The 22,225-nt window shown below is 43.8% G+C and overlaps 1 protein-coding gene across 1 annotated transcript; it reads right to left on the bottom strand.

Moving 5' to 3' along the window:
- Positions 1 to 1,566: 1,566 nt before the first annotated feature.
- Positions 1,567 to 21,788, bottom strand: LOC143987852 (olfactory receptor 5AR1-like). Its single transcript, XM_077486950.1, has 3 exons — positions 21,766 to 21,788; positions 9,600 to 10,652; positions 1,567 to 1,643 (listed from the first exon to the last, which is right to left on the bottom strand). Exons 2-3 carry the CDS (start codon positions 10,435 to 10,437, stop codon positions 1,567 to 1,569), a joined length of 915 nt encoding a protein of 304 aa, XP_077343076.1. The 5' UTR covers positions 10,438 to 10,652; positions 21,766 to 21,788.
- Positions 21,789 to 22,225: the final 437 nt, after the last annotated feature.

The following is a 22,225-nucleotide window of genomic DNA, read 5'->3' as shown; positions in this document are numbered from 1 at the left end:
TGTCTTAGGCCGCGTACACACGGGCGGATTGTCTGTCCAACTTAGTCCGCTGAACCGTGTTTCAGTGGACAATCCGCTCGTGTGTGGGCTTCAGCGGACTGTCTGACGAACAAAGTCTTACGGAATTTCCGAAATTTTGTCCGTTCAAACTTGGTTTTGTCCGTCCAAACTTGGTTTCAGCGGACAGTCCGCTCGTGTGTAGGCATGTTGGACGGACTAAGTATAGCGCATACTCAGAAAGGATTTACACGGCCGAAGGTTGCATTGCAGTGTATAGGACACCGTTTTTCTAGTCCCGTCGTACGTGCTGTACACGTCATCGCGCACGCTTTCAGCGGACTGTCTGCTCATCGTGTGTGGTCAAGTCCGTTCATGCAAATTTTGAACGGACTGTCTGTCTGATTGTCTGACGAACTTAGTTGGGCAGACAATCCGCCCGTGTGTACGCGGCCTTAGGCTGCGCACCCACAGGGGGGGGGGTCACATGGGGAGACTGAATCCAGATTGCTGCTGCAGTGTAGCCAAAGCACCAGGTTTGCAATTTTCAGTCACCATGGCAACCTAATGACTGGGATTTGTTGAGCCCTGGTGCATGGGGTGTGCCGGGTGTACCCACATCCTAATCACCCCGTGCGCCACTGGCGGAGATTCAGGGGTCTAAATGGCAATCCCTCCCATGCTGCAAGGGGCCTGTGCAACCTCCCTGTCACATTAGGATTTGCAGGGGCCAATTATAGGATCTGATCCCCTAAACAGCTCGGCCTGTACCAGCTGAAAGCCAGTTTCTCCGCCTCCTCCCTCCCGCTGCTTTCAGCTGCTGCACAGAGAGCCATACAGGGGAACTGTTCCTCTAATTGCACCTCCACCACACAGGTCACCCTCTCCTGTCCACTATCAGATTCCCCATGCTGCTTCAATTTATGAATGAACAGGGAGGCTGTGCAGAGCTCTTCCTGTTCATTCATGCAAAACATCAATCACAGGCATGCAACTGAGCCTGCAGAAAGCAACTAGGGAATGTGTTTACTCAGTCCCCTTCTCTGTCCCAAAAGTGAGACTTCCAAAAAATGTAAAAAAATTTGGAACATAAATAAAAAAGTGAAAATAATTAAAAATGTAACATATAATTTTAAAAAATAGGGGCTTATTCACACTTACAGACACACACAGACACGTTTTTTGAACTCTGGGATACAATAGGCTGCGCGCACCTATGGGGGTATCATTCTTGCCTGCGCTGTGATGTTTTTCATGTGCGTCCAGCCACCGTTTCAGATTAAGGGGACAATCGAGGGGTTGTAAAACTGCGGCTCAACCAGCTATTTTTATCCAAGTCCTAAAAGGGTTGTTTATAATATAACAGAGTCGGTTTTATGCTACACGGTTAGTTTAGATGCATACAGTTCTCAGCTGCATTCTTTAAAAAGATACTTGGTACATGCCTTACAGTAATGACGGCCTAAGGCTAGAAATATAAAAGTACTCTGATCCTTTCTTACTGCACATAGCACTGCAGAGGGAATTGGAGGATCAGAAATGTAAACAGGCCCAGGGCAAAATCATGTTTCATTTTACAACTGCTAAAGGAGTATCTGAAAACTCTGTTGCCATGTCCATGTCGGCCAAAATGATCCGTACTGAAGCTAAAAAAGTTAGTGTCAGAGGGGAGATGATAACAGAGCATTAGAGAAACCCCTCAATAACACACAAGCAATTAAACCAACACAGAAGATACAAAACATTATCAGAGGATGCCGATTATTACCATGATCCCCGCCACCCCCGCCACCAAAGGATCCGCCTGAAAATTCTATGGCAATACGGACTTAACCTCTTGCTTACCGGGCACTTAAACCCCCCTCCTGTCCAGACCAATTTTCAGCTTTCAGCGATGACAGACTTTGAAGGACAATTGCGCAGTCATACAACATTGCACCCAAATGAAATTTTTATAATTTTTTTTCCCCACAAATAGAGCTTTCTTTTTGGTGGTATTTGATCACAGCTGGGACTTTTATTTTTTTGCTAAACAAACCAAAAAAGCTGGAAAATTGACAAAAAAAAAAAATCATGTTTAATAGTTTGTTATAAAATTTTGCAAACAGGTAATTTTTCTGCTTCATTGATATGCGCTGATGAGGCGGCGCTGGTGGGCACCGATAGGCTGCACTTAAGGCGGGACTGATAGGCACAGATAAGGTGCCACTGATGAGGACAGATAAGTCGGTACTGATGGGCACAGATAAGGCGGCACTGATGGGGGGCACGGATGGGCACTGATAGGTGACACTGTGCAGCACTGTTCTTTAGGCACTGACAGATGGTGCTGGTGGGCACTGGTAGGCGGCACTGTTGCCTACTGCTAGGTGACACTTGTAGGGGGCACAGGTGGGCACTGAGAAGCTGGCGGCAGATTGCAGTGATCGGGACTGATGTCCCTCTCACTGCCACCGGTGATCGGCTTTTTTCTGTCCTCGTGCTGTCAGCACGGATGGATGGATGAAATACGGATATAATGTCCGCATGTGTGAAAGGGGCCTTATGCCCCGTACACGGTTGGATTTTCCAAAGAAAAAAAAGTTTGATGGGAGCTTTTTGCTGGAAATTCCGACCGTGTATAGGCTCCATCGGACATTTACCATCGGAATTTCCAACACACAAAATAAGCAATCGTTTTTCTGATCGCTGCATTAGCGTCACTGGTGCCACTAGGCAGCTAGTTATTTTTTTAGGTTCACAGGTTTTTATATAGCGTCAGGGACTCCCATATACTACCTAATAAAGATTTTAACCCCCTGGTTGCCCCTAGTTAACCCTTTCACCAGTGATCACCGTATAAGTGTTACGGGTGACTCTGGTTAGTTTGCGTTTTATAGCATCAGGGCACCCACCATTTATTACCCACTAAAAGTTTAACCCCCTGATCACCCGGCGGGTGATATCAATTAGGTTTTACGGTCAGGGTCTGCGTCACCCCAGGCAGCGCTAGGTTAGTGCCAGTACCGCTAACACCCACACGCAAAGCATACACCTCCCGTAGTGGTATAGTATCTGAACATATCAATATCTGATCTGATCAGATCTATACTAGTGTCTCCAGCAGTTTAGGGTTCCAAAAAAAGGCATTGTTAGCGGGATAAGCCCAGATACCTGCTAGCACCTGTGTTTTGCCCCTCTGCCCAGCCCACCCAAGTGCAGTATCGATCGATCACTGTCACTTACAAAACACTAAACACATAACTGCAGCGTTCGCAGAGTCAGGCCTGATCCCTGCGATCTCTAAGTTCATTTTGGTAGCGTTTTATATTTAAATCCGGAAGGCAGTGCTTGGTTTTTGGGGTCCCGTACGTGGCTAGGCTCCCAAAAAATCCCCCACATGTGGTATCCCCGTACTCGGGAGAAGCAGCAGAATTTATTTTGGGGTGTAATTTCACTTATGCCCATAGCATATGTGAGCAATATATCATTTAGTGACAACTTTGTGCAAAAAAAATAAATAAAAATTGTAATATTCCTGCAACTTGTGGCAAAATATAAAATATTTCATGGACTCAACATTCCTCTCAGTATATAGCTTGGGGTGTCTACTTTCCAAAATGGGGTCATTTGGGGGGGGGTTGTGCCATTTTGCATTTTATGACCTTCGAAACTGTGATAGGTAGTGAGGAGTGAAATCAAAAATTTGCACCCTAAGGCCGCGTACACACGCGGGGACTGTTCGCTCAACTTTGTTCGTCAAACAGTTGCCGCAACAGTCCGCTCAAAATTTGCATGAGCGGACTTGCCTACACACGACGAACGAACAGTCCGCTGAAACATAGCGCGATGACGTTTCGGCACGTACGACGGATTGAAAAATTCAACGTCCAATACACTGCAATGCAACCTTCTGACGTGGAAATCCTTTCTGAGCATGCGCGCAACTTAGTTTGTCGAACAAGCCTACACACGCGGGGACTGTCCGCTGAAACCAAGTTTCGGCGGACAGTTTTTCGGAAATTTCGAAAAACTTTGTTCAGCAGACTGTTCGTTGAAACTGTCCGCTGAAGCCCACACACGAGCGGACTGTCCGCTGAAACACTGTTCAGCGGACAGAGTTGAGTGAACAGTCCCCGCGTGTGTACACGGCCTTAGAAATCCTGAAGGCAGTGATTGGATTTCGGGGTGCCGTACGCGGCTAGACTCCCAAAAAGTCCCACATATATGGTATCCCCGTACTCAGGAGAAGCAGCAGCATATATTTCGGGGTGCAATTCCACATACAACTATGGCATGTGTGAGGAATATATCATTTAGTGACAACTTTTTGTAAACTTTTTTTTTTTTTGTGTCATTATTCAATCACTTGGGACAAAAAAAAATATTCAATGGGCTCAACATGCCCCTCAGCAATTTCCTTGGGGTGTCTACTTTCCAAAATGGGGTCATTTGGGGGGGGGGGGGTTGTACTGCCCTGCCATTTTAGCACCTCAAGAAATGAGATGGGCAGTCATAAATTAAAAGCTGTGTAAATTCCAGAAAATGTACTCTAGTTTGTAGACGCTATAACTTTTGCGCAAACCAATAAATATACGCTTATTGACTTTTTTTTTTTTACTAAAGACATGTGGCTGAATACATTTTGGCCTAAATGTATGACTAAAATTTAGGTCATTCGATTTTTCTTATAACAAAAAGTAGAAAATATCTTTAAAAAAAAAAAAAAATTCAGTCTTTCCTTTTATATCGTAAAAAATAAATATCGCAGAGGCAATCAAATACCAATCAAATAAAAGAAAGCTCTATTTGTGGGAAGAAAAGGACGCAAATTTCGTTTGGGTACAACATTGCATGACCGCGCAATTACCAGTTAAAGCAGTGCAGTGCCAAATTGTAAAAAGACCTCTGGTCCTTAAGCTGACAATTGGTCCGGGGCTGAAGTGGTTAAGGGGGTAAATCCTTTCCGGTCTTTAAGTGGTTAAAAATATTTATTGCCTTATCTGCATTAAATTAGCCCCAAACCCTGTATAATTCATATGTAATCGGGTTTCAAGGGATGAGGTGGCAATCCTAGATCAGATCTGTCACCAGACATATGATGGCCTCATAATTGGGTTGAGAGCACAAACAGTTAAAGCAGAACCAAACCCATCAGTTTACAGTGACACTAAAGCCCCATACACACGGTCGGACTTGTACAAACTTTTCCGTGGACTTTTGTACAAAGTGTGTTGTCCACAAGTTTGTATTGCATACACACGGTCGGACTTTTTGACAACAAACACGAACGTGGTGACGTCACAACGTACGGACGCCACTTCAAAAGAGGACGTTCAATGACTCCAGCGCCACCTTTGGTCAACTTCTGTATTGTAGTCTGATCGTTTGCAATGGTTCTGAGCATGCGTGTTTGTACCTTGTACAAAAGTCCGATGCTTTTGCATACACACGGTCGGACTTTGCTCCATCGGACTTCTGTTGTCAAAAAGTTTGTCCGTTCGCAGAGCCAACAAAAGTCCGATGAAAACAGAAAAAGTTTGTCCGATGGAGCGTACACACAGTCGGATGTTGCTCCAAAACAGCTAATTTGCATGTTTGTTGTCAAAAAGTCCGACCGTGTGTACGGGCCTTAAGGGCTCCTTCACACGTGAGGTCAGGGGGCGGTAATACTAGGCAGTTCAGCCATGATTTTACTGCCCCCTGAATCCTTATGGCTGTACACATATTGCAGCCATAGTGCCACCACCAAATGCGACTGATGCAGTTCTATTGGGCGGTAGTAGGACAGTGAGTGGGGCTGCTCTGCAAGCACCCTGCAACCCTGTGCAATGCACACAGGTGCGACGCACTATTGTGGGCTTCAAAGGCCTGATTCACACATATGTAGGTTGCGATTGATGCATTTTGGGTGTGTTTTGTGTTTTTCACACGCGTTTTTGGCGCATTTTTGGGAGGTGTCCCAAAACCAGCAAAAATGCAGCAGAAACGTATTAAAAACACAAGCACTGTGGTTTTGTTTCCATCAAAGTCTACAGAACCAAAAACGCAACTTGCGGGAATAAAAGTTCTAAAGCCCTGGTTCACACTCATGCACCCCATAGTGCTGCTGGTGGCAACGGACAGTTAACGACACCCCAAAAGCTGGTCGCAGACGCAGTGCGTTTGTCTAAATGGGATCACATGGGTACAAACACCCATGCAATTCGTTTTTAGTGTGAATAAAAAAAAAGTCGCAGACACCTTTTTTGATGTGGCTGCGGTGCGCTTTGATCAATCAATCACACCGCACATTGCGTTTGCCGCTGCATTTTTTGTACACTTTGTCACACATTCGCAAGGTGTGAATGGAGCCTTATGCCGCATACACACGGTCGGATTTTCCAATGGAAGCCTTTTGTCGGAAATTCTGACCGTGTGTAAGCTCCATCGGACATTTTCCATCAGAATTTCCGACACACAAAATTGGAGATCTGGATCTCAAATTTTCCGACAAAAAAATCCGTTGACGGAAATTCCGATCGTGTGTACACAATTCCGACGCACAAAGTTCCACGCATGCTCGGAATCAAGCAGAAGAGCCGCACTGGCTATTGAATCTCTAGGTTTGGATAGATTGATGAGGGGTTAGAACCTTTATCAGGTATTAGTTGTTGCTTGTGTCCCGGCCATCAGCATGCTAGTAATATAAAAAAAAACAAAAAAAATTTCACCTTTTTCATTACATACCTTATTATAGATCATGTGACATCAAGGAGTCTCTGTGCCTTTCTATGTAATGGAGCCAGAACATGGCTGATGGGTGGGGGCCAGCAGGGTGCTGTACATGGCTTCCTGAACACATTACAGCACCCGTCCTCAATACTCCTCTCAGGAGCCCTCAGCCCTGATGCAAGCATTAGGCTGGCTCTTATGAGGAGTTATACAAATATCAAAATACCTTAATTGGTGGATGTGCATCTGGAGAGGTGGGTATGCCTAGGAACACTGGCCTAGGAAATGCCTATATGTATCTCTGAGTCTCCGTAATTGAAAGAAATGAAATCTAATTAATGAAAGGGACAGTTTTTGGACAGTCAGTCAGGAGGAAAGACAAGATGATGTGGGCCCTATCTGTGAGAACCTCACAGTGCACTAATGTTATGTGTTATAAAAAAGCTTCACCACCATTTTATTCTCTGGGGTCCCTATCTTCATAAAATATATAATGTTTGGGGGTTTTAACCATACCCCCCAACTTTTTGAGGTGGGAACGGGGCGGGACGCCTATTAGCAAAAGTATGTAGGCATAGGACACACCGCCTGTCTATTTGGTACACAAAAGTTCTTTTCAGGACTGGTATAGGTGTTAGGTGTATATAGGTTTGCTGTGCTACTGATTCTTGCAGCAGCCTGAGTGTCTTTTGTCAGTTTAGAGAAAGGGACAGGACGTTGTGTGCTACAGGGAGAGTCAGTTTAGTCATCATCATCATCATTAGCTGTTACTATCAGGTCCACAAAAGAGCTATTCCAGTAACCACTAATCGTTCCAGTCTCCTCTTTTTTGCCACTTTGTATAGGGACAGGAAGGAAGCAGTGTGTCAGGCAGTGAGGGTCAGTTTAAAGACTTGCTGCTACTATTAGTTCCACAAAGGTTCTTTTCAGGACTGGTATCAGTGGTACGGTAATAGGCTTGTACACGTATAATATTCTTTCTTCCAAATATAGAAAGAATATTATACTTGACTGCTGCCCTTCTGCTGCAGTCTGCTCATCATTCACAACTCACTTGTTCCACAAAGCTCTTTATCAGGACTGGTAACTTGGTCTGTCTAGGGTGCTACAGTACATAGGGTTGAGTGAGGTACAGTCTGCTGTTCTGTAAGGACCGCTATCGGTCCACAATAGATAGGGTTGAGGTGCACCACTGCTGACCGCTGCCCTATACTGCAGCAGTCCTTCATTGGTATAGGGACTGAAGTACAGTCTGCTAATCACTAACACACAACCTGCTTGGTCCACAAAAGTTCTTATAAGGACTGGTAACTTGGTCTAGGGTGCTACAGTACATAGGGTTGAGTGCGGTACAGTCTGCTGTTCTGTAAGGACCGCTATCGGTCCACAATAGATAGGGTTGAGGTGCACCACTGCTGACCGCTGCCCTATACTGCAGCAGTCCTTCATTGGTATAGGGACTGAAGTACAGTCTGCTAATCACTAACACACAACCTGCTTGGTCCACAAAAGTTCTTATAAGGACTGGTAACTTGGTCTAGGGTGCTACAGTACATAGGGTTGAGTGAGGTACAGTCTGCTATTCTATAAGGACTGTTATCGGTCCACAATACATAGGGTTGAGGTGCACCACTGCTGACCGCTGCCCTATACTGCAGCAGTCCTTCAGCGGTATAGGGACTGACGTACAGTCTGCTAATCAGTCACACACAACCTACTTGGTCCACAAAGGTCCTTATAAGGATTGGTAACTTGGTGAAGGGTGCTACAGTACATAGGGTTGAGTGCGGTACAGTCTGCTGTTCTGTAAGGACCGGTATCGGTCCACAATACATAGGGTTGAGGTGCACCACTGCTGACCGCTGCCCTATACTGCACCAGTCCTTCATCGGTATAGGGACTAAGAGTTTTGTCACAGGGTCATTTAAAAAATGATAGGCAGAGGAAGAGGCAGGCTCTTCCGCAGGGGTGGTAGGGGTAGGACAGGAGCAACAGCCTTGAGCCTAAGTGGGAAGTTGCAGAAGGTGCGTTCAATTACTTTAAAGGACGCACCAGACTTGGTTGAGTGGCTCACTCAGCCTTACTCTTCTGCACCCTCCTCATCCTCTCGATCTGCACCCTCTTCTTCACTCTCTGCTATGTGCACCCCCTGGGGGTTCTTATTATGAGGGGATCACACCATCCCTGGCTGTGCTGATTTTCTCCTGGGGCTGCTTACGGTGCTGCTGTCAGTGCTGTATATCACGGTGCTGGTGTGAGTGCTTAATGTCACGCTTCTGATGTCAGTGCTGTATGTCACGGTGCTGCTGTCAGTGCTGTATGTCACGGTGCTGCTGTCAGTGCTGTATATCACGGTGCTGATGTCAGTGCTGTATGTCACGCTTCTGATGTCAGTGCTCTCTATCACGGTGTTGCTGTCAATGCTGTATGTCACGGTGCTGGTGTTAATGCTTTATGTCATGCTGCTGATGTCAGTGCCCTCTATCACGGTGCTGTTGTCAGATGCCTCTATCACGGTGCATGTGTCATTGCTGTATGTCACGCTGCTGGTGATCATCTCCTGCACCCTCTTCTCTGCCTACCCTGGTCCCTGACCTTCCCTCTCCTCCATTGCCTTCATGCGCTCCACAGTCCTGAATTGTCAGAACAATTTTCCATATAAAAAAAGAATGCTTGTAGTTATCGATCCCAAATTCACCTCATACATGTGTTATGTCATTGGCTATGTGGTGGGACTATGTTTGCCCAGCTAATAATTATCCTGTGGCTGGAAATTCGACCTAAAGGTTTGAAACGTTTGCCTCCCATTGAAGTCAATGGGGCCCGCCGCGAACGTTCGGTTTCGCGAACAGTCGTCCCCGTTCGTGGTCCACGTTCGCGAAACGTCCCATCGGAAGTTCGTCCATCACTATTAAAGAGTGAAAACCATTTATTGGACTCTAAACTGTCCTCTCTGGTTGGATCGAGATACTGACACACCAGGGTTCCATAGAGAAGGACAACAACAGTGAGGTGTGAGGAACAAGTGTAGAAGGCTTTATATCTCCCACCACTTGTACGGATCCTTACTATTGCAGCAATAATGAAAACATAAGGAGTGAAGGTGAGGACAAAGGGTGTAAGGCTTAAAAGTAATAGTCCTTCAATGAAGCTCAACATCTCCAAGGCAGAGGTGTCACTGCAAGAGAGACTGCGAAGAGGCACAAGATCACAAAAAAAATGATTTATGATGTTGGATTTATAACATGAGACTTCCAACAGTAGTGCAAGATAGGGTACCACCTCTAAAAAAGAAACGACCCAACAGACTGTGGCCAAGAGGGTGCAAACTCTTGGGTTCATGAGGATAGAGTAATGTAAGGGATTGCAGATGGCGACATAGTGGTCATAACTCATGGCTGTTAATATCAATAGCTCATTACAGGCCAAGGAGGAGAACACGTAGAACTGTGCTATGCAACCCAGGAAAGAGACTGTCTTGTCTTGTGTTAAAAAAGCTACAAGAACCTTATGCAGAGTGGTGGTGGAGGAGGACATGTCCAAGACGGACAAGTTGGCCAAGAAGAAGTACATGGGAGTATGGAAATTGGAGTCCAGGCAAACCAATAGAAGAATGACCAGGTTTCCACCAAGAGTCAGAAGATAAATGAGAAGAACCAGGAGGAAAATCAGAAGTTGCAATTTGGGGACATTTGAAATCCCATTGATTATAAAATAGGAAACAATGGTCTTGTTATTTGAATCCATGTAATAAAATATACAAAGTATTCTTCACACTGCTGGAAATATTGATGCATTATATTGATGAAAGCTGATGAAATATCAATTCTAGTCTGCATTTTCAACCCTTTAAATCTTAACATGATTCCTGAAATCTCATCTTTTTAGGTTTGGATAGATTGATGAGGGGGTAGAACCTTTATCAGGTATTAGTTGTTGCTTGTGTCCCTGCCATCAGCATGCTAGTAATATAAAAAAAACTTTCACCTTTTTCATTACATACCTTATTATAGATCATGTGACATCAAGGAGTCTATGTGCCTTTCTATGCAATGGAGCCAGAACATGGCTGATGGGTGGGGGCCAGCAGGGTGCTGTACATGGCTTCCTGAACACATTACAGCACCCGTCCTCAGTACTCCTCTCAGGAGCCCTCAGCCCTGATGCAAGCATTAGGCTGGCTCTTATGAGGAGTTATACAAATATAAAAATACCTTAATTGGTGGATGTGCATCTGGAGAGGTGGGTATGCCTAGGAAGACTGGCCTAGGAAATGCCTATATGTATCTCTGAGTCTCCGTAATTGAAAGAAATGAAATCTAATTAATGAAAGGGACAGTTTTTGGACAGTCAGTCAGGAGGAAAGACAAGATGATGTGGGCCCTATCTGTGAGAATCTCACAGCGCACTAATGGTATGTGGCATAAAAAAGTTTCACCACCATTTTATAGGTCCCTATCTTCAGAAAATATATAATGTTTGGGGGTTTTAACCATACCCCCCAACTTTTTGAGGTGGGAACGGGGCGGGACACCTATTAGCAAAAGTATGTAGGCATAGGACACACCGCCTGTCACTCCCCCTTAAAGCAGAATTATTTAAAAAAAAAGCATTAAGTAAACTCACAAGTGCATTTTTTCACCACTACGATTCCTTTATATTGGCTTTTAAAATTTACAAATGCAACGATTTAGAAAATGGATGAAAGGTTTAGCACTGGGAAACACTTTTTGTAAGATAAATAGTGCATTTTATATACAATGATATAGATCAGACCAAAATGAGGGACAAATAAGGAGAAAAGAGAGACAGAGGGACTTTTTCTAAGGGCAGATGTTCCCAAGGATCCAGAGAAAAAGAAATTTCTCTTTCAGGCTTTGGATCATCTATTATCCCAGTCGGTGATATCAGAGGTTCCCTTAGTGGAACAGGGCACAGGTTTTTGATTCAAACCTTTTACAGTTTCAGAACCAAACGGAGAGGTAAGACCCATTCTAGATCTCAAAAATCTGAATCGGCAATCCGATCGGTTGTGTCCATCCTGCAAGGAGGGGAGTTGCGTCAGCACTTACATTGACCTTCTGAACGGGCTTTCGCATGCTGGCCGGCATTTCATGCTTTTTTACTGCTGTGTTTGTGAGTATATTTTGTTTATTTAACCACTTCCTGACCAGCGCGCGACGATGTACGTCGACAGAATGGCACGGGCAGGCATATTGGCGTACAGGTACGTCCAATATTCAATCCCGCGCTGGTCGGGACCCCCGTGAGTCCGGTCGCGGGACCCGCGGACTAGATCGCCGAGGGCATCCCCGCGATCGTCTCACGGAGCGGCCGAATGGAGGAAATGCCGAGTAAACAGCATTTCTCCATTCTGCCTAGCAACTAGTGACGCTGATCTCTGCTCCATGTGATTGGAGCAGAGATCAGTGTTCACTAAATGAAAGCCCAACCCCCCCACAGTTAGTAACACACCCCTAGGAACACTTAACCCCTACACTGCCACCCACCGGTTAACCCCTTCACTGCCAGTGTCATTTACACAGGAATCACTGCATTTATATAGCAGTGATTACTGTATGAATGACAATGCTCCCAAAAATGTGTCAAAAATGTCTGATGGGTCCCCCACAATGTCGCAGTCACAATAAAAATCGCTGATCGCCGCCATTACTAGTAAAAAAAAAATAATAAAAAATTATTAATAAAAATGCTATAAAACTATCCCTATTTTGTAAACGCTATAACTTTTGCGCAAACCAATCAATAATCGCTTATTGTGATTTTTTTTACCAAAAATATGTAGAAGAATACGTATCGGCCTAAACTGAGGGAAAAAAAAGGTTTTTTTATATATTTTTGGGGGATATTTATTATAAAAAGTAAAAAATAATGCGTTTTTTTCAAAATTGTCGCTCTATTTTTGTTTATAGCGCAAAAAATAAAAACCGCAGGGGTGATCAAATACCACCAAAAGAAATCTCTATTTGTGGGAAAAAAAGGACGTCAATTTTGTTTGGGAGCTACGTCGCACGACCGCGCAATTGTCAGTTAAAGCGACGCAGTGCCGAATCGCAAAAAGTGATCTGGTCTTTGACCAGCAAAATGGTCCGGTCTGCAAGTGGTTAAATAAAAATAGCCTGCCTGGTTTACGCTATGACAGGCTTTCTTTGTGTTTTCCGAGTTACCATCTAAACCATTGCTTGCTGATGTGGAAATCTTCATGGTCCATTTGAAAGTGTTTCCGCAATAGGAGTCAGGATTGGTGCAGTTCGGGTGACAAATTCCATGAGCGTTTACATACCGCTTTCTGGTAAGCGTGCATTCCTACTGTTGACTCACGGGTTTCTGGCTTGGTGAAGGTGGAACGCACGGCTGACTGGCACCCTCTTAAAGAGATATCTCTTCCATTATAAAGACTTTTTGTTTGGACTTTTTCTCGTTGGTTGTGGTTCACTGGTTCACCTTCTTTATGGATATAATTTTTTATTAATTTGTCACTGTTTTTTTATCTTATTTAACTATTAATAATCACTGTATTTATTTATAATTATTTATTGAATATATATTAATTTAAATTAGTTTACTTATAGTCAATAATTAATGAATTTATTTATTCATTTATAATTATTTATTCACTTTTTGAATATAATCAACTGTTATTAATCACTATATTAATTTAATCATATTACATTTTTGAGCATTTATCACTTAATTTTGATTGTACATGAATTGTTCACTTAATCTATTGGAATTATCTGATTAATTTTAATTTCCTTGCACAAACAGTAATAGCCTCAGTGGGGGTAGGTAGCGCAGCTAATTTTGGTCTCTATATGCATTTCATTTAAACCAAGATATTATTCCTTCTCCTTTCTCCCCAGATCCTCAATCTGGGGAATGAATGAATGAATGAATGAAATACTTATATAGCGCACATTGCGAACTGAATCGCCTCTAGGCGCTGTGGCGAGCTTTGATCATCTGCTAGAAGAGGAAGGTCTTGAGTTTTTTCCTAAAAGCCAGGTGATTTTCTTCCAGGCGGATGTTGATTGGTAGAGCATTCCATAGCCGAGGCCCTTGGACAGCGAATCTCCGATCCCCCTTGGATTTATACCGGGCTTTGGGCACGAGGAGGAGGTTTTTGTTGGCTGATCGAAGACTGCGGTTTGGTGTGTAATGATTTATTTTCTCCATTAGGTATTGCGGAGCTTCTCTATGCACGCATTTGTGGGTGAGGCAAAGGGTCTTGAACGTGATCCGATTTTTTACGGTTAGCCAATGTAAGCTCCTCAGTGAAGGAGAAATGGATTCCCAGGGTTTTTTTCCTGTTATCAGCCTTGCCGCCGTGTTTTGGATCAGTTGTAATCGCGCAAGTCGATATTGTGGTAATCCTATGTAAAGCGAGTTTACGTAGTCCAGTCGTGAATTAATGATTGTTCCAACTACCACTGCTTTGTCATTCTTTGGGATAAAAGGGATGAGTCTGCGAAGCATGCGCAGCAGATGGTGAGATCGACTGACTACAGATCCTATTTGCGCATCCATTGACATTTGTGCGTCTAAAATAACCCCGAGACTCTTCGCTTTGGTCTTTGGGGAGATAGTCTGCCCAAAGACGGTTGGTGGAGACCAGGAGGTTTTGGTTGCGGGCTTATGATTTGAGTGTAAGATAAGAAGCTCTGTCTTTGATTGGTTCAGCTGGAGGGAGTTGGTGGTCATCCAGTCCTCTATTGATTTGAGGCAGTTTTCAAGTTGTTGTTGGTGATCTTTTTTTCCATTGATCCGGAAATAAAGTTGCGTGTCGTCAGCGTAAGAGTGGAAGAAGAGATCTGAGCATCTGATGATTTGAAGGAGTGGGCGAATGTAAATGTTAAGGAGAACGGGTGACAACGGAGAGCCTTGAGGGACTCCGCAGGTGACTGCCCGAGTTTCGGAGAGGAATTTTCCTAGTTTCACTGTCTGTGACCGATTTCCTAGGAAGGACGCGAACCAGTGGAGATCCATGTCTTGGACTCCGGCTACTTCTGTGAGGCGGACGAGTAGAGTATTATGATCTACTGTATCAAACGCTGCACTTAGGTCTAGCAGTACGAGGAGACACGGCTCTCCGTCATCTGCTGCTTCGAGGGCGTCATCCCAAATCTTGAGGAGAGCGGTTTCTGTTCCATGACCAGGGCGGAAGCCTGATTGCAGCGGGTCCAGGAGTTTGTGAGTATCCAGGTGAAGTTGTAGCTGATGTACTACAGCTTTCTCCATGATCTTAGAGATGGTGTTGAGGCTTGTAATCGGCCTACGGTTGTTTGGATCCTGAGGGTCCAGGTTTGGTTTCTTGAGTAGAGGTTTGACGATGCCTTGTTTGAGGATGCTGGGAACAATCCCTTCCTTTTTGGCTTTGAAGATTGCTTTCCGATAATTCTCTGTCAGACCTTTGTAGTTAAATAGGTTTTCCTCGGTGTGATTTCTTCTCCATGTTCTTTCCGCTCTTCTGCGTTCTTGCTTTAGTATGGAGAGGGAGCTATTAAACCATCCAGCATTTTTCTTCCTGATGAGAGCCCTGCGTTTTGGTGCTACCGAGTCTGCTGATTGCAGTAATGCCTTGTTCAGGGAGTTGAGTGTTTCCTCCGTAGAGTGGTTTAAGGTTATTGTAGATATCTTTTTGGACAGAGTGGTTTTGAAGGCTTCGGAGTACAGTTTTTTATGCGATCTGGTCCAGTGCGTTGTTACAGGTTTCCATTTTGCATTGGTGATGTTGGTAGTGATTTTGAATTTGATGGCGTGGTGATCCGTCCATGGCAGAGTTATGTTGTCGAGTATGTTGACGTCGATGTTCTGTTTGAAAATGAGGTCCAGGGTGTGTCCTGACCCATGCGTGGAGTCTATCAGTTGCTGTAGACCCAGTTCTTCTAGTTGATTGATGCAGGCAGTCGCGATGGGGTCTTTAGGCTCGTTTGCCCAAAGGTTGAAATCTCCGAGTGCCAGGAAATTTTTGAATTTTAGGGTGTGCATTGCAAAGGATTCCGTGAGGGGTGAAAGAAGATTGGACTTTGGTCCCGGTGGTCTGTAGCACAGTAGAATATGAGTGGTGTCATGGGGTGTTGGTTGAAAATGTAGCGTCAGGGTTTCCATAAAAGACACTGGGAAGAGAAGGCACTACATTCCCTTGATGTAGTAAGGGCGATCAGAGTCTATTTAAAGGCGACCGCTCAGGTTCGCAAAATACACGTTTTGTTTGTACTGCCAGAGGGTCCAAAATGTGGACAGGCAGTGTCAAAATTCACTATTTTCCAAATGGATTTGTCAGTGATTGTTCAAGCTTCAGCTTAAAGAAGAAAATTCTTCCTTCTTATGTTAGAGCACACTCATCCAGGGTGATTAGTGCCTCTTGGGTGGTGCATCATCAGGCCTCTATGGCTCAGATCTATAAGGCCGCGACTCGGTCTTCGGGTTCATACGTTTATCAGATTTTATCAAATCGATATTAAAGGTCATGAGGATATTGCCTTTGGGCAGTCCTCTGGCCTCTTTTTTTTTTTTTGTCTCTCCCTCCCTTCATTTGCCATTGCTATGAGAATATGTACTATGGCTCTGTGTCCCCGATGTAAGAAAAGAAAACAGGATTTTTAAAACAACTTACCTGTAAAATCCCTTTCTTTGATGTACATACACTTGTATTGCTTGGCTACAAAACTGAGGACTCCCAGTAGTGGGAGGGGTTATATAGGGAGTACATAACCCACATAATAAGTACTATGGCTCTGTGTCCCCTGATGTACATCAAAGAAAAGGACTTTACAGGTAAGCTGTTTTAAAAATCCTGTTTTTTTGTGTTTTTGATATACCGTAATACATTTTTTCATTTTGCACTTGCACAGTGGACTGTGTATTTCCATTTCCCTTTTCCCTATCCCCCTTATGTCATTGGAGTTGAGTCCAAACAGGGTTTTTATTATGAGTTTTTGATCCCCCACCCCTGCACAGCCAGGCACACCACATTTTCCCAGGCACCCCAGGAAAGGGAACAGTCCGTGACTTTGTTTTTGTTATTTATTGAGGGATAATAACTTAGGCTCGGTTCACACAGGGGCGGCTTATCCAGGCGACTTCGCTGCCTGACAAGGCGCGCTCCGTTCTGTACTATGGAACCGTTCTAATAGGAACAACTCAAGTCGCTCCGACTTAGAAAAAAGGTTCCTGTACTACTTTGGGGCGACTTCAGGCGACTTGCATTGACTTCTATGCAGAAGTCGTTTTGCAAGTCACCGCTGATCGTGTGCAGGTCGCGGCGCTGCAAGTCGTGCCGCCCCTGTGTGAACCGAGCCTTAGGGATAGGGATGGAAGGGTATGGGATGCCCACTTGACTAGGCAAACTTCGGTAACAACTTCAAGGGCATCTTCCTATATACAGTCTATACACAGTCTCCTCTACTTTCCTCCTGCCCACATTTGTAAACTGGTTCCAGCTCGATCCCTGTTAGTGGATCTGACAGGCTCTCAGTCAGATTTAAGCAATAACCCTTTACAGGCAGGAATTTGTAGCCCCTTATTGTGTAGCAGAATACAGTAACCAACTTGTACTTCTCTTCCTGTGGCTACTGACCTCAACACCACCTCTTCAGTCACTACCAGCCCATTTGGCTGCTGATGTCACTTTCACTAGCCCTCCAGGCTAACTTCTTCACAGCAGTCCTCCAGACCAACTCTTCACCAGCCCATCTTGCTGACCCATGTCACCAGCCTACCCAGCTGACTCTCAGGAAATCTCCTGGGGAAGGATGAAGACTAAGCCCACTACTATTTTCAGGGAGAACTGGCTACATGTGGCAGTCTCCCCCCTTTGTCAGGTCCCAGTAGTACTGACCTACTCACGCCGTCCTCTCTCTCTTGCTCCCATGCCTCCTGGAAGGGCTTCCTCTGTGTGTTGTGGCAGGATCCTTCCAGCACCCATACCCCGGTCCCAGGCAGGACACCTCCCTCCCCAGACTAGTAGGTACCCCTGAGGGCCACCGGCAGCCTCCTCAGCACTATATCGCCATCTTCCACCCGACTGCCCCTGCTGGCATGCTCATGCCTGTTTATGAGGCAAGTTGTGCCCGCTGCCAGCCCATTCCTGGGGATTGGCAGAGGCCTCATAAATATTCAAGACATCTCCTCCTAACATCCACCCGCTAGCTCTAGAAGATTCTACAACCTTCTAGACCAGGGGGAGACAGTAGAGGAGCTGTCAGAATGAGTCATGCAGCCCTGATTCACTGAACCCTGACCCAGATTCATAGCTCAGGCTTAGCCCTGAGCTAAACAAAACATACCCACCCTAACAGTACTTCTAGCACTCACTAGAAGGTACTACACTAATCTTCAGTCCTAAAATGTGAATTTTAACATGTGTACAAACAATGAAAGAAAGGCTCTGGGACTGAAGTAGTTAAGAAATCCATTTATTACTGACCTAAATCCACTGTCATGAGTACAGCTTTGGTGCCTGTTCAGTTGGAAATTGGTGATCTAGAGCAGCCTTTTTCAACCAGGGTGCCTTGACAAAATGTTTAAGAATTGGCCAAAAATGAGTAAAACCAGTGATGTCAATCAGTGTTGATAAGAAGGGTGTTGATCATCTGCCCAACATCCTTGTATGACTCTCTCCTGCCCCTCTCCATCAGCATTGTGGGTCTCATTAGCGGAGTGATGGAGAGAAACTGAGGGAGAGGAGAAACACTGGGATAGCGGTCAGTACCAGTGTGCAAAATTGTCTTTGCTTTGGAAGAATAAATCACCTCAAACATTTAATGTCCATGTGTTGATGCTGCCGCATTATGTAAAACTTTTAGTATAGTTTTTTACATTTTAGAATGGGGTGCCTCGAGACTTTCCATAATTTTAAAGGGTACCTTGAGAGTGTCCATTATTTTAATGGATGCCTTGACTGAAAAATGGTTGAGAAACATGGATCTAGAGCTGCAGTATGTGCCCACTCCAAACTGTATTTTTTGCGGTGTCGTCATCACGTCGCCACAGTTCTGGAGCCAGAGAGGAACCTGCCACTGGATAGGCACTGAGAAATGTCCTGGAGAATGACCCTCCAACTTTGCTGTGCTAAGAAAGAGGACTTGGGAGCCAGAGTGTCACATGAATGTGGATTTGTGTGAGGATTTAGGGGCTTTCTGAAAATGCTAGAACCAAGCTTCTCCTTAACCATCATCACGTGGGGGCTGAAACAACCAACCACTGACATTGTGTACAACAACATTGGAGAGTGTCACCGGTCCTCCATCAAGTCGTAGGTCAGAAACATTGAATTATTTGCTGTGATTATATATATTCATGGAATAAAAGCAGACTTATTTTTAAAACATGGTGTGCTATACATTCAATTAATGATCCACAAAAGTTGCAGCTAATTGAGTAGCACAATGGGTTAGTGGTCAGCACTTCTACTTGGCAGCACTAGGTTTGTTGGCACTACCTGCACATAGTTTGCATATTTTGCCTGAGCCTGCACCTTCCAAAAACATGCTGGTAGGTGCTGAGAGCGTAGACTGATGTTAATGTTTAAATACATAATATAATATGTATAAAAAACACGAAAACTGATGTCGCTGAAATAAAACTGGAGTGAACTCAGAAGTTCTTATTTGAGTATCTGTTTCAGGTTAGTCATATCAAAATTTCTGAAGACATTAGCTCATCATGGAAGCCAAGCAATTTACATTTTTAGACTGCGGCGTAAGTAGCGTCACCCTACATGATCCTTCAGTGCATAATGTTTGTATAGACAGAACCATGGCTGTATTTCCATCATAATGGCCTGTGGACACATAGGGATTCATTAACCCCTTTACGCCGACAGTACGCATATATACGGCCCCACTTCTTTTTCCATGGAGCCGCATATATGCGTATCTGTCTTTGTCCAGGGAGCACGCCACACAGTGTGCATCCAGCACTGGTTCTGGGTAACCTGATCGCTGTGATAGCCTTTGATTGGCTAACACAGTGATACCCCTGTATTTCTCTCTTTGTGAATGAATAGGAAAGATACATTGTATATCTCCCTCTTCTTGCAGAGAGAGAAAGAAACAACTTTGTATAAAAAAAATAAAGAAAGAAATAAAATAAAGAAAAACACCCTAGATCAGGGATATGATATGTTGCAAAACTACAAGTCCCATCATGCCTCTGCCTCTGGGTGTCATGCTTGTGGCTGTCAGAGTCTTGCTATGCCTCATGGGACTTGTAGTTCTGCAACAGCTGGAGGTCCACTAATTGCAGATCCCTGCCCTAGATGAAGGTTTGGTCTAGGTTTGTACCAAGGTTAGTGTGTGTGTAGTGTGTAAGTAAGGGTCAAAGGTAAAGGTTAGGGTCAAAGGTCATGGTCAATATATTTTGGGCAGGATTAAAAAAAAATTTCATTAGTATTCGTGTGCTTTATGCAGGATAAAAAAGTAAAATGCACACTATTGTTTCTGGGCTGTACTATGGGTACAAACAACAAATAACATGCACACATGTGGTATTGCTTTGATTGTCGGGAGCAGGAGAATTTATTTTGGGTTGTTCTTTGGTGGTAGGTTATGATAGAAACAAGAACTATACAGCTAAATTTAAAAAGTATACATATATTTTGTACAGATCGGAAGATTTTCCCCCTTAATGACCAGTCCATTTTTTGCGATACGGCATTGCATCGCTTTAACTAACAGTTGCCCCGGTCGTGCAAAGCTGTACCCCAACAAAATTGAAGTCCTTTTTCCCCACAAATAGAACTTTCTTTTGGTGGTATTTGATCACGTCCGCAGTTTTTATTTTTTGTGCTATAAACAAAAAAAGAGCGACAATTTTGAAAAAAAAAAACAATATTTTTTACTTTTTGCTATAATAAATATCCCCCCAAAAAATGTATAAATAAATTTTCATCATTTTAGGCCAATATGTATTCTTCTACATATTTTTGGTAAAAAAAATATCGCAATAAGTGTATATTGATTTGTTGTGCAAAAGTTATAGCATCTACAAAATAGGGGATATATTTATGGCATTTTTATTTTTTACTAGTAATGGTGTTGATCTGTGATTTTTAGCAGGACTGAAACATTGCGGCGGACAGATCAGACACTTTTGACACTTTTTTTTTGAGACCATTGACATTTATACAGTGATCAGAGCTAAGAATAGCAACTGATTACTGTATAAATGGCAGGGAAGGGGTTAACACTAGGGGGCGATCAAGAGGTTAAGTGTGTTCCCTGGATGTGTCTCTAACTGCATGGGGGCTGGGCTGACTGGAGGAAGAGCAGATCTCTTTTTAACTCCCCTGTCAGAACAGGGATCTGTCTGTTTACATTGACAGATTCCCGTTCAGGCTCTTGTTCCTGCCAGATGGACAGCGGACATCGCTGTCACCGGCCACGTGCATCGGGTGCCCCGCCGTACAGCGGGCATGCACACACCCCTCCTACGGCTCCTTTAAGGAGCTGATGTACACCTATGGCGATTTGCAGGAACGTGCCGACCTGTCGCTGTATATAACGATGGTGGCTGGTCAACAAGTGGTTAAACCGGATTTTCTGCTTGTCATTTTACTCAAATACGTGAAAATTCAACCCTAAAGCCCATCCTTTCTTAACCTTTTTACTGCAGAGGAACCCTTGAAAAAAATTAGGTTCTAAGGGGATAATTTGGGAGCAGTGGATAGCATGTCCCTGTTGCAGTGGTGGTCACAATGCCACCCTTACAGACAGATTTACAGTTCATACAGCTGGCTCTGACAATTGGTGTTGGTCCTAGAACTTTGCAGGCGCCATGAAATAGAAGGTCAATCAGCCACAGATCAAGGAACCCCTAGCAACATTTGTAGGAACCCTAGAGTTCCATGGAACTCTGGTTGAACATGGCTTTGGTGCTCAATGCAACAGTCCTCTTTTTATGGATCATCTCATTATATACTGTATATATGTGCAGGTGGCTTACACTGCTTATACACTCAGGTTGTCACTTCTTGATTGTGTTTTCCATTGATCAATTATCTTCTTACCAGTCAATGGATCATGTAATGTTCATTGATCTGTGTGCACTTACCAGCTATGAAGATGGTTCACCGCTTAATCCCATTGTGTCTGAGCCGAGACTTTATTTATTATCAAATATACCTGAGGCCTTGTCTCCAAAGGGCTTAACTCCCCCAGAGACCAATTGTTTCAAGAAGTCATTAACATTATTAAATGCAGCATTATACAATAATAATATTTAATGAGCTCTAGGATGAACAAAAAAAGTATACATACTTGGACAGGTGATAGATAATATCATTACATCATATTTTTTTTTCATTATTCAACCATTTTTCCTTATGTTAAAAAAAAACTTTAATTTAATTTAATCATTCATTGAATTAATTATTTAAAATGAAAAAATCTGAACTTCACTCTCTTACTTAACATTGACTATTTGTAATCCTTATGCTACTAGCATTAGTAAATAGACAGGAAAGTATATCAGATTTATTTTAAACTTTATTTTTACATTTCTTCAGATACTT

This window comes from Lithobates pipiens, unplaced genomic scaffold, assembly GCF_037356315.1.
Source record: "Lithobates pipiens isolate NorthernLeopardFrog02 unplaced genomic scaffold, aLitPip1_a1.2 Scaffold_1, whole genome shotgun sequence".
Lineage (NCBI taxonomy): Eukaryota > Metazoa > Chordata > Amphibia > Anura > Ranidae > Lithobates > Lithobates pipiens.
This window is presented reverse-complemented; position numbering and strand designations above follow the sequence as displayed.

What these genes read in the sequence shown, in the direction of transcription:
- LOC143987852 (XM_077486950.1), bottom strand. Translation starts at nt 10,437, where the DNA reads ATGGATTCAAATAACAAGACCATTGTTTCCTATTTTATAATCAATGGG. An exon ending in ATGGTTTTCACTCTTTAATA is followed by an intron (nt 1,644 to 9,599) that starts GTGATGGACGAA and finishes TAACTTTTTTAG; the next exon opens with CTTCAGTACGGATCATTTTG.